Consider the following 11,164-nt stretch of genomic DNA (forward strand, 5'->3'; position numbering starts at 1 on the left):
GGTCGAGATGTGGGCGAGCCGGCCGCCGACGCCTACTTCCTCTGATGTAGAGGGCAGCAGCGGCGGGGAGGACAGTGATTAGGGTAGCAACTCGGACGTTGGGAGAGGCGGAGGAGGCGTCGGCGGAGGAGGCGGAGGGGGCGGAGGGGGCGGAGGAGGCGGAAGAAGAGGAGGCGGACGAAGCTGCGGAGGAGGCGGACGAAGCTGCGGAGGAGGCCGCCAAAGTGCGCCGGAAGTCCGAGGCCTTGGCGGACCTGGCGGCGGCGGCGGCAGAGGTGGAGGCGGCGGCGGCGGAAGAGGAGACAGCTACGGCGGCGCTCGCCGCCGCCAAGGTGAGGCGCGCATCAGCGGTTGCTGCTTGGGCCAAGGCGGCCGCAGAGGCGGATGCGGCCCCGCCCAGTATGATGCCTAGCCGCGGAGCAAGCACTCTTCACTCTTCCCCTTGTCGTGACCCCCCCCCCCCAAAAAAAGCTCCTGTCCGACACACTGTCACACTGACTGACAGAGGTGACAGCTGTGTGTATCTCGATGCGCCCCCCTGCCCGCCCTCCGCCCAGCTCCACGGCGCCGCCGCCGGCCGCGTGCCGGCCGGATGACGTCCCTACTGCCTGGGTGTGGGACCCTGAGCGTCGACACTCAGATTCATTCAACACCACCGATTACTAACTGCGGCAAGTAGAGACACGCCGCGCTGACACCGCGAACAAAAGCACAGCGCGTCACCTCCGCGGCGCCCGGCCGACCCCAACAATATCCACGTCAAGCCGCCCGCTCGCCGAGTCGACCGAGCGCACGCGGACGCGCACCGGCCTGCCGGGCGCCAGCCGCGGCACGGCTCGCCGCGCGCCTCCGTCGGCCGCACCGGCGGGTCCAGCGGAGGGCGCGCCGGGCGCAGCGCCCCACCGCGCGTGGCCGAGGAGGGAGGTGACCTCCCGCAGCCGCACCGTCACGCGCTGCCGCCTGTCGGTGTCGCCCTCGGCCGGCCGCACAACCTTGACGACGACCGCGTCGAGAGTCGAGAATCGGACCGAGCCGAAGCGGCGGCGCGCCGCTCCGCCCGAGCCGGCGCCGGCGGAGGACCGCGCCGCCTGCCGCGCGCACACCTGCGTCGGGAGCCGCCGTGTGTGGGGGGGGGGGGGGGGGGCTTTCCCCAAAAGGAACGGGCCTCAAAAAAACGGGCGAGGGAACCCCCCTGAAAAGGGGGCGGGAGCTGGCGGCCGTGAGACGCGGGGTAGAGGGGGAGTCTCCGGGAGGACGCAACGGGGAGGGGCGGGGCGGTGACGGAAGAAGCTGCGGTGGGAAAGGAGAGGCGCTCGGACACACAGGAGGCGCTTGCGCGCCTGCTCGAGCTCCCGCAAGCCGGCCAGGGCGCGGGCCGAGGCCTGCTGCGCCGCCAGCCGCGAGCGGATCTCGCCGCCGCGCTGGCGCACCCACCTCTCGAGCGCGGCAACCTAACCACGCGAGAGGTGTGAAGAGACGCGCCACGCAGCTGGGGCCCATCCACGCTTGTCGCGGCCGCCTCGCCCGCCCCCATCCCCGCCTCGCCCCGCAGCAGCGCGCTGAGCTGCCGCTGGGCGATCAGGTCCGCGTACCTGCGGCAGGGAACCGAGCAGACTCAGCGGACGTCCCCACCGCGCTGCCGCCGGGCGAGCGAGCGCGGCGGTGTACCGACGCAGCGGCGCAGTGGCGACGCGCTGGTGCTCCGCCTGCGGCAGCCGCAGCGTGTTCGCGGCACGCGCCGCCCTCCTCGCCGCGTAGGAGTACATGCCGAGCGCCTGCACGAGACGGCGCAGGCAAGGCTCAGGAGAGGCGGCAGGCCGCGGCGCCGCCAGTGCGCGCCGAGCGGCGCCTGGGCGGAGAAGCGGCGACCTCCCTTGTCATTCTCTACTCACCGCGAGCCCACCCGTTGCCGACCCGCGCCTGGTCGACCAGACGGCGAGCCGACGTGTGCACCGTCGCCTCCGGCCGCAACCCGCCGCCCGCCGTCCCCTTCCACCGCACAGACGCCGCCGCCGCCGCCGCCGCCGCGCCGCCGCTGCCTCCGCCGGCCGCTCGAGCCGAGACGGCGCCTCCTCTTGCGCCGCCGTCCTCGCGCCGCTGGAAGATTGCGTCGAGGGCGGTGAGGTCGGAGTGGACCTGGCGGGGAAGGAGAGGCCACGGCTGAGGCGTGAGCCACTTGCGTCGAGGGACCGCCGGCTGGAGAGAGGCCTCGGAGGTCATGCCGTCGCCGGCTAGCAGCGAGTCGACCTGTTGGAGGGGAGGCAGCGGGCTAGCCGAGATGTGGCCGACATCTAGCCGAGGTGTGGGCGAGGTGTGGGCGAGGTGTGGGCGAGGTGTGGGCGAGGTGTGGGCGAGGTGTGGGCGAGGTGTGGGCGAGGTGTGGGCGAGGTGTGGGCGAGGTGTGGGCGAGGTGTGGGCGAGGTGTGGGCGAGGTGTGGGCGAGGTGTGGGCGAGGTGTGGGCGAGGTGTGGGCGAGGTGTGGGCGAGGTGTGGGCGAGCAATGAGTCGCACCTCGTCGAAAGAGAGGCAGCGCACGGGCGGCACCAGAGAGCGAACCAGCTGGCAGTGCCGGATGTGGCCGTACAAGTCGAGCTGCACCAGGGCGGTGAGGCACTCGTTCGGTGCGTCGTCGGAGAGGGCGGCGGCGGCGAGCAGCGGCGGCGGCAGCATGTGCAGCGGCGCGGCGGCGGCGTACAGCGACTGGAGCCGCAGCCGCGCGACCTCGTCGAGCAGCGAGCCGGGCTGCACCAGGGAGGAGAGGTCTGCGATGTGCACACCTGCTCGGGGGAGCGCACGCCTCGTCTGCACCGCAGCTCGGGACCACGAGGAAAGCTCCAGCGCTGCGCACGCCGATGGTGGCGGAGGCGGCGTCGATCGAGACAGCGTCATCCCGGAACTCCGTGTTGCCGCCTACACAGCCACCCCTGCCCCGTCACCGCCACCTCTCGCTCATGCCCCTCCCAGACCTCCGCCTCTGGCACGCCGTCAATCGCGTACGCGCGCGGGAAGCGGGCGCGCAAGTCGACGCGGTGGTCGAGCTGCTCCGAGACTGCCTCCGCACCACCGCACCCCTCCCTCGCGTCGCCTCCTCCTCCGGCCCCCGGCTCGCCCCACCCAAACATCCCCGCCACCGACGGGGCGGCCGAGGCGGGGCGGCCGGCGGCCGGGTCGAGCAGCGGGGCGGTGCGAGCGAGCGAGCGCCTCCGCCTCCGGACGGGGGCCGCCCCTTTTGGCAAAAAAGGGTGGGGGGGGGGGGGGGGGGACGCTGGCCCCAGGGCCTCCTCCCCCCTCCGAGAGGGGCGCCTGGTGCCGCCTCTCGCCGCCTCTGGGAAAATTTGGGCGCCTTTGGGCTGCCTCTGGGCGCCTTTCAGCGCCTCTCGGCGCGCATTTGGGCGCATTTGGGGGGGTCTCCCCTCGTGCGCCGCGTCGAGCGCGGGGCGCGGGAAGGGCTCGACGAGGTCGAGGGAGGCAGGCGGGTCCCCACCGCCCTCCTCCTCCTCCTCCTCCTCCTCCTCCTCCTCCTCCTCCTCCTCCTCCTCCTCCCTCACCCACAGGCCGGGGGACAGCAGCAGCTCGCTCGCACCCTTAGCAGTCGCTGGCAGCGCAAACGACTCGAGCACCCGCGCGGCGGCGGACGAGGTGGCGGAGACGCCGATGGCTGCCTGCGCGGCAACGGATTTCGGCCGCATTTCGGCCGGATTTGGGCCAGACATCGTCCAAATCTCCGGCAAACCTCGGACAAGCCTCAGACACCCCCCCCCCCCGGGACCATCTCGGCCCACTCTCTCGATCTCGGCTCGATCTCGCCATCTCCAGCTCAGATAGGAGCTGCAGCTCCGACGGCGCCCAAGAGATCGCCTCGCCGCCCCGCGCAGCCACGAGCGACTCCCGCAGCGACGCGTGTGCGCGCGTCACCGCCTGAGCACGCTGCAGCGCCTTGAAGCCGCCGCCACTCACCGCCGCCGCCCTCCACCCGCACACCTCGCCGCCAGCCGCGCCGCGATCATCCGCCTTATCGGCGGCGAGGTCCAGCGACTGGCGCTTGAAGAGGATCCCCTCCTCAGACAGCAGCTGCGCCGCAGCCACACGCTGTGCAAAGACGCCGCCGCCCGCCGCGCCCGCGCCGCCCGCCGCGCCGTCGCCGCCCGCCGCGCCGCCGCCGCCGCCGCCGCCGCCGCCGCCGCCGGAGGCGATGGCGGAGAGGAAGGGGGCGAAGAGGACACGCGCGGCCGCGTCGGGCGTCACGGCGCGCCGCTTGGCCGGCTGCGCGAGCAGCCTCGTCCAGAGCGGCCTGTGGCGTGGAGAGGGAGAGGGGAGGGGGAGTGGGCGCGGAGAAGAAGGCGGCGCACTGTGTAGGCGCCTGCTGCGGCGAGGAGAAAGGGTGCGGCGGCGATGGAGGCGGGGTGAGGGGCGCTCGAGCGGGACGGCGGGCTGCAGGAGAGCACAGGAAGCTGCACGCGCGGAGGCATCTAGGCAGAGCGGGCCTCAAGTCGAGCGCTGGCGGAGGCAGGTCGGCGAGCAGCGCCGCAGCACTGTCGTGCACCGCCGCCCACTCAGAGGGGGAGGAGGGGAGGGAGGCTGGAGGCTCGGGCCAGACGCCGACGAGCTGGCCCGCGTCGATCTTGATCGCACCGTCGCGGCCGTCGTTCCCTCCGCCGCCGCCGGCGGAGGAGGCTGCCGGAGGAGGAGGCGCCGCCAGCTCGACCAGCAGCGCTCGCGATGGCGAGGGTGCGCGGCCGCGAAAGGTGCCGACGTGCAGGCTGTTGGCGTGCCAGACCTCCACCACCGACCCCTCGCGCAGCGTGCCTCTCGGAGGCGGCTCAATCAGGGGCGGCGGAGGCGCCGCCGGCTTGGAGGGCGACTGGCCCTTGCCTGGCGACGCGGCGCGCCGAGGGCCGAGGACGGCCGCAGGGCAGCGAGGCTGCGTGGATCGAGGCGGTGCTAAGAGGGGCGTCGTCAGGCCGACGCAGAGGAGCAGGTTTGCGAGCATCGAGCCAGCCGTCGCAGGTTTGCGAGCATCGAGCCAGCCGTCGCCCAGCCGTGCCCAGCAAGGGCCGGTGAAAAAGAATTTTGTGTGCCGCGCACAACAGTGGGCACAGGACTGGGCACGGGACTGGCGCGAAAAAGAATTTTACAACGCATTTTACAACAAAACTCCCTCGCACAACACTGGGCACGGGACTGGCGCGCACTGGCACTAACACAGGTACACCAAGAAAATTCGGTGCGCATAAAACAGAGGGAAGAGAGAAGAGAGAGAATTCCCTTTTTTCACGACGGAGTCTCCCTGTGGTGCTATCACAGCGGCACGACCGCTTCTGGCAGGACTAGTGCTAGTGCCGCTGTCGAGGAGCACATCACCTGCGCAGCAGAGGCGATGACGAGCAGCGTAGCAGCTGCACCGACGGCAATCAATCCCTGCGAACGACACGCTTGTATCGCCTCGCGTTGGGCCTCGGGCCAGCCGTCCTTGTGTCGCTGGGGCAGGCGCTGACACCTCCGCGATGCACGTGCCCGAGCGACAGGGTTCGGCTCTCGCGCGTAGCTTGCGCCTCCAGACGGTGAGCGCCTCTTGGCACGAGGGATGAAGCAGCGGGAGACGCTCGTGCTCGTCGAAGCGCTCTCGAAGGAGGGCCACAAACTCACGAGACGTGTCGACCACCCCGCATTCGCTTAGGTGGCCGACGTGGACGAGCACGTCTCCGCGGAAGGCTCGCAACGCGCGTGCATCCCACGGCTCTGTGGTGCCCTGCCCCTGCGCTAGGTGCTTGCGGTGAAGATCCATGTGGAACGGCCAGACTAGCAGCAGGGCACGCCCGTGCGGCTGGGACTTGAGCACCTCTGGCCCTCCGGCCAGCACGGGGAAGAACTGCCGTTCAAAAAAGTAGTTGGGCATGTTACCTGTCGCCGTGTCCACTGAGGGCGGCGCGATGTCGAATGCGACAATGTTGACGCCGCGCCTGGCCAGCATGGCCGCCCAGTAACCGGTCCCTGCGCCGAGCTCGACCAGCGGGCCGAGCTTTGCGAGGCACTCGAGGGCGTCCTCCGTGGGTGTAGAGAAGGAGAGTGATAGGAACGAGTGTATCGCTTTGACGGATCGACCGTACTTGCTATCAAGACTGATGTGACGCACACAGTGACACATCAGACGACACATATTCTCCCACCCGCCGGGACGCAAAACGCTCTCGGCGAGAGCCACAAGAAGGCGTCCACACAGCAAGCCGCTCGTCGGACAGGCGTGCTCGCTCGATGCCGGCGAGCGCATTGCGCACGCTTTGAACGGTGGCGAAGCCAAAAACACCGATGGTGGCCGTCCGCTGGCGTGAGCGGCGGCGGTCGAGACCTCACCCTTCGCGCCGACGACCCAACCTCACGCGGAACAACCCAACCCCCAACCAACCCAACCCAACACCAAACAACCCCACTGAAAGCACGATTCTCCTGTTGGGCCCGCGCGCGGCTTCCTCAGAACGTAACCCCCACCACAGGAGCAGTCACACGACTCCACACCGGCGCCCGCCCCACCCCACCCCAACACCCTCACCCCACAACCCCGCCCCACCCCGACCCGAGCGACCCCGCCCCGACCCGACCCGATCCACCCCGCCCCGCCCCGCCCCGCCCCCTCAACCGGACCACCCCCCCCCCCCCGGGCCCCTCTCACACGACACTATACACCAAGAAAAAGAACTGGAAGAGTAGTGGGGACCCTGTCGCTGTCCTTCTCCCACCCCTGGTGTCTTTATTTGGGATTTTCCTTTCTTTAAATTTTCATTTTTTCTCGTCGACCCAAAAAAGGCGGGAAGCGCTGTAAGCGCGAGGCGGAAGCACATCGCGATCTCCGCTCGCAGGGGTATGGTGGACAACCTCAGCGCGTTCGAGGCTGAAGTTGGCGCCATGCCAGCATCAAGTGCAAGCAATCCATCCATGGCGGCGTTGGCGATCCCGAGCGAGCTGCTCGTCGCCATTGTACGAACGCACACGGCCAAGGACCTGCTGCCACATATGGTGCCCAGAGCCCTCGAGTCCGGCGACGAATAGGACGCGATTGCTGCTCGAAAAGTGCGTCTTGGTGACGCGGATACTCGATGAGGGCATCGGCGCGCGTTGCATGTGCGTTTGGGGGCCCAAAGACACAAACGCACGTAAAACTTAGTCGTAAGGAGAGTTGGAGTATTTCACAGTATTTCCAGTATCCCAGTATCTGAGGTGCTGTGGCGAAGTATTCCAGTATTTCAGACACGCAAAGCAAGTATTTTTATTGCAATACTGCATGCTACCTGCACACGGCCCTTGCCCAAGTATCCCAATATCCCGCAAGCCCGTCGACCAGCGTGGCGAACATCTGGCCCTGCGGCGCAATCAAGCGCTCGGTGCCGAGACCATACGCGTCGTCGGCGACGTACAGCGCGCACGGCACCACGATTGAGCCGGCCAGGCCGCCGATGAGCTGCGCGACGAAACCAGAGCGCGGCGGGATGCCGCACAGCTGCAGCGCCTTGCCGTCCTGGCTGAGGTCGTTGGCGGCACTTACGGCGACACACGTGCCCGTGAGGACGTTCTGCAGTAGCTCGACGTCGGAAAAGGCGTTGCGTCCCCACGCGAGCAATAGGAGGCAGAAGACGAGGGCGGTGATGAAGATGGTGCCTGAGACCGATGACGCGGACGTTCCGATCTGGGGAGAGGACGGCGCCTAATCGTGGACGTGGGCTGTGAAGAGACGCTCCTTCCCCTTGTTAGTGCCAGTGCGCGCTTGGCAGGATGGAGGCGAATCTAGATAAGACCTCGCTGGCAGAGAGATCTATACACTCAATCACGCCCTGCGTTTGGTGACCCTAGCTTGCCTTTCGCCAGTTCCATTCATTCGTTCGATTTATAAACCCAAGATGCCACGGTATTTCTTTTTTCCGAGCGCGGGGAGGGAGGAGCGAAGCGCTGCTGTCGAGGCCCGATGCTCGCCGCCACTCGCTCCGTCCTCGCCGCCAGCCTTGCGGTTGCTCTGGTGCGCGGACAGAACGCCGCATGCACACGGTCTCAACCAGTCTCAACCTCCTTATAAGCCCGCGCCTGAAGGGCCCGTGCTCTCTCCGTCATCCAGGCGGCGCCGCTGCCGACCGCCAACGCGGCGCTCAAACCTCCAGGTCGCCCGTTGACGTCGGCAGGCGCCGACACCCTGCTGGACAAGTACTTTTGCGACGTGTACTACCCCACGGGCACGGCCGCGGCCAACCTACCGCCGTGCGAAAGCGTGAAGGCCGAGGTGACGTCCGACCTCACGGCCCCTCTTCCGACGCTGTCGCTTGGCGATCCGACAAAGCCTGCTCTCTTCTTCGTGCACGGCTGGCCCGACAGTGGAGCCGAGTTTGCCGCACAGTTTGGCGGGCTGTGCTACGGCCCTGCGGCTCGGTTCCGGTGCGTCGCGGCGACATGGCAGAACTTTCATCCGGATCTCCCGAACGCACCGCTGGAAGAGCTCACGCTTCAGACGACGATTGACAAGCTCGCGGCCACGATGGAGGCTGCGAGGCTTGTGGACACCACCTTCGTCATTCACGACTGGGGTAGCTTCGTGGGCTACCAGCTCATGTGGCAGCATCCACACCTGATGAACCGAACGATCTCCTTTGACATCGGCTCGGGCGGCCACCCAAACGTCACGTACCAGGGCCAGAACGCCATCGCCTTTGACACACACAACAGCATCCCGAGCATGACCTCGGCGCGTTACTGGGATGCACCGTGTCCCGACTGTGCCACGTGGCGGACCGCTTGGCCGTACGCCACAAATGTGTCCTTTCGCGGCCTCGTCCCGAAGCTGCGCCCTCCAAAGACGAAGCCCCTGCTCTTTGTCTGGGGCAACATGACGAGAGGCAAGCCCCGAGGGAAAGAGTCGTTGTTCTTTGACAATGCGTGGCTGGAGTTCGTTGAGTCCACCCCGCATGGCCGCGTGGTTTCTGGGACGGGCGATCACTGGATTTTTCACGAGAATCCGAAGCTAATAAATAGCGCGATGGTGGAGTGGCTGGCGGCATGCGGCCTCTAGGTGTCGAGAAATTGCCATGCACACACAAAAGATGAGATGAGTGAACACGTGCGAGTTGCCAAGTTTGTTGCGCGAGAGATGCGGATTTCAATATTTCATCCTTTTTGATTTTGTGAAATTTGGACATTTTTGTCACACGCGTTGTGTGCTAGGAAAGCTGGCTACCGCCCAAGGCACGGCCGACAAGCGGAGATAAGGCGCGGAGGTGCGGCGGCGAAACTGCGTGGAGAACACCACGGGCACGGCGCACCTGCGACCTGGCAGGGCGTCCTAGTGAGTAGTGACGCACCCGCCTCATGCGCCGCCTCCGCCGCCGCCGTCGCCGCCGCCGCCGGGCCCTTTGTCGCCGTCCGACTCCGGGGCGATGGAGGAGGTGAGGCCCCACCTGTCGGCGGAGCGGCGGCGTGTCAAGGGGCGCGAGAAGGCTTTTGGGAAGCAACCCCAGCTGCGGTTTCACAACGCACCTCATTTTTGGCACCCTCTCCTGCTAGCCGCGCATGAGTACGGCTTTAGGGAGACCGTGTGTGGTGTCTTCGCGGCCTAGAGCACCCTCTTGGCAGTCTATATTCCGGAGATTTAGCCCTCCTGTCGCATCTGGTGAGCCGTACCAACCATAGTCTCCATAGTGAGGACCCAACACGTGTTGTGAAAACCAAAGCCAGGACCTGTAGAGGCTAGAGCGGTGACAGTTCGCGATCAGTGTCGATCAGTCAGCCTCTCGTAAGGCGCGCCGGCGCCGCCGCGGTCCAATAGCATATACACACCACCGTGCCGAGCGTTGCGATCTCTGTGATATGTGAAGTGTGTGCGTGTGTTGTGTGTATCAGAAACCGACCGCATGGTCATGAATCATACCTCCCTCCCCCCAACGCCGCGCGCATCCGTGTTCGTGTAAGTACGAGTGGGAAGACATATGAAATCCAGAGAGCCATATATTGTGAAGGCGCAACCCGCAAAATGCGCCCGCCGCCCGCGACCCGCGCGCCCGCCTCACACGGAGTTGAAAGGCGGCGGGTAGCTCTGCGGGTACTTGAGCAGGAGCAGCGCCTTCGCATTGTCCACCCAGTGCTGCCAGCCGAGCTCGCGTAGCAGCTCGAGCCTGAGGGGCGTGTCATTGACGTGTCACGGACATGTCGCGGACGCGCCTCTTCCCCCGAGCTCACGCAGATCGAGCCTCAGCTCGAGCTTCTCCTTTGGCGGCGGCCCCTTCTCCTTGGCGAGGTGCTCGTCGAGGGCGGCCAGCGCCGTCGCTGCGTAGCCGTGCGCGCGGTGCCACGCGACGAGCAGCTTCCAGTGCTCCTCCTTGGCCGCCCAGCGATGCAGCGCCGCGACGGCGGCGTCGAGCGCCTCGAGTGCCGCCTTGCTGTCCGCGCCGTCGCCCGCGCCGTCGCCCGCGCCGTCGCCCGCGCCGTCGCCCGCGCCGGCCGCCGCCGCCACCTTGTGCAAGTCGGCGAGGGCGGCGGCCTTGAGGTGGAGCGCGCCGACGAGCGCCTTCAGGCCATGTCAGGGACACGTCCGGGACATGTCACCGACACGGCCTCGAGGCGGAGCGCCGCGACGCGCCTTCTTCTGCGCCTCGTCCACCTCGCGCCGCTGCTTGGCGCGCTTGTCGTCCGGGTCGACGTGGGGCACGCCGAGCGCCGCCGCGATCTGCGTCGCGTCGAGCAGCGAGAGCACCTTGCGAGGCGGGCGAGGCGGGCGGTGCTCAGCGTTGCGGGGGGCGCGCGCCCAAGGGAGGGGCAGCGGGGCAAAGCCGCGCCTCGTCCGCCGCCGCCACTACTCCGCGCAGCAGCTCCTCGCCGGCCCGCCGCCCCTCCGACATGGCCTCTGCGTGCTCGAGGTGCGCCTGCAGCAGCGGCAGCAGCGGCGGCACCTCCGGAGGCGCGTCGGGCGGCGCCGCCGCCGCGGCGCACTCGGCGCGCAGCTCGGCGAGCAGCGCCTCGTACCTAGCCGCCGCCGCCTGCTCACACCCCGCCACACGCGTGAGGATCGGTGCCCCTTGCCGCCAATTCCTCGTCCGCCTCGCCGCCGCCCGCCTCGTGCGGCAGCGGCGCAGCCTCGCCAGCGGCGGCCGGCTCCTTTGGCGGCTTGCACTTTGGCGACAGATTGACCAGCTGC

The 11,164-nt window shown here is 68.1% G+C and overlaps 3 protein-coding genes across 3 annotated transcripts; 1 reads left to right on the plus strand and 2 right to left on the minus strand.

Annotated features, from left to right (window-relative positions):
• Positions 1-627: 627 nt before the first annotated feature.
• On the minus strand, positions 628-3,215 carry EMIHUDRAFT_439833 (hypothetical protein). Its single transcript, XM_005792250.1, has 10 exons — positions 2,984-3,215; positions 2,851-2,910; positions 2,495-2,777; positions 2,209-2,231; positions 1,921-2,136; positions 1,669-1,775; positions 1,505-1,592; positions 1,324-1,451; positions 1,189-1,192; positions 628-1,103 (listed from the first exon to the last, which is right to left on the minus strand). Exons 1-10 carry the CDS (start codon positions 3,120-3,122, stop codon positions 760-762), a joined length of 1,392 nt encoding a protein of 463 aa, XP_005792307.1. The 5' UTR covers positions 3,123-3,215; the 3' UTR covers positions 628-759.
• A 4,064-nt stretch (positions 3,216-7,279) lies between these two features.
• Positions 7,280-7,863, minus strand: EMIHUDRAFT_223451 (hypothetical protein; the record flags this gene model as incomplete). The annotated part of the gene is made up of 2 exons (XM_005792251.1): positions 7,280-7,650; positions 7,821-7,863. 2 exons carry the CDS (start codon positions 7,861-7,863, stop codon positions 7,280-7,282), a joined length of 414 nt encoding a protein of 137 aa, XP_005792308.1.
• A 74-nt stretch (positions 7,864-7,937) lies between these two features.
• On the plus strand, positions 7,938-9,046 carry EMIHUDRAFT_439834 (hypothetical protein; the record flags this gene model as incomplete). Its single annotated transcript, XM_005792252.1, has 2 exons — positions 7,938-8,005; positions 8,102-9,046. Exons 1-2 carry the CDS (start codon positions 7,955-7,957, stop codon positions 9,044-9,046), a joined length of 996 nt encoding a protein of 331 aa, XP_005792309.1. The 5' UTR covers positions 7,938-7,954.
• Between the last annotated feature and the right edge of the window lie 2,118 nt (positions 9,047-11,164).

The sequence above is a fragment of the Emiliania huxleyi genome (genome assembly GCF_000372725.1).
Source record: "Emiliania huxleyi CCMP1516 unplaced genomic scaffold EMIHUscaffold_109, whole genome shotgun sequence".
Classification (NCBI taxonomy): Eukaryota; Haptophyta; order Isochrysidales; family Noelaerhabdaceae; genus Emiliania; species Emiliania huxleyi.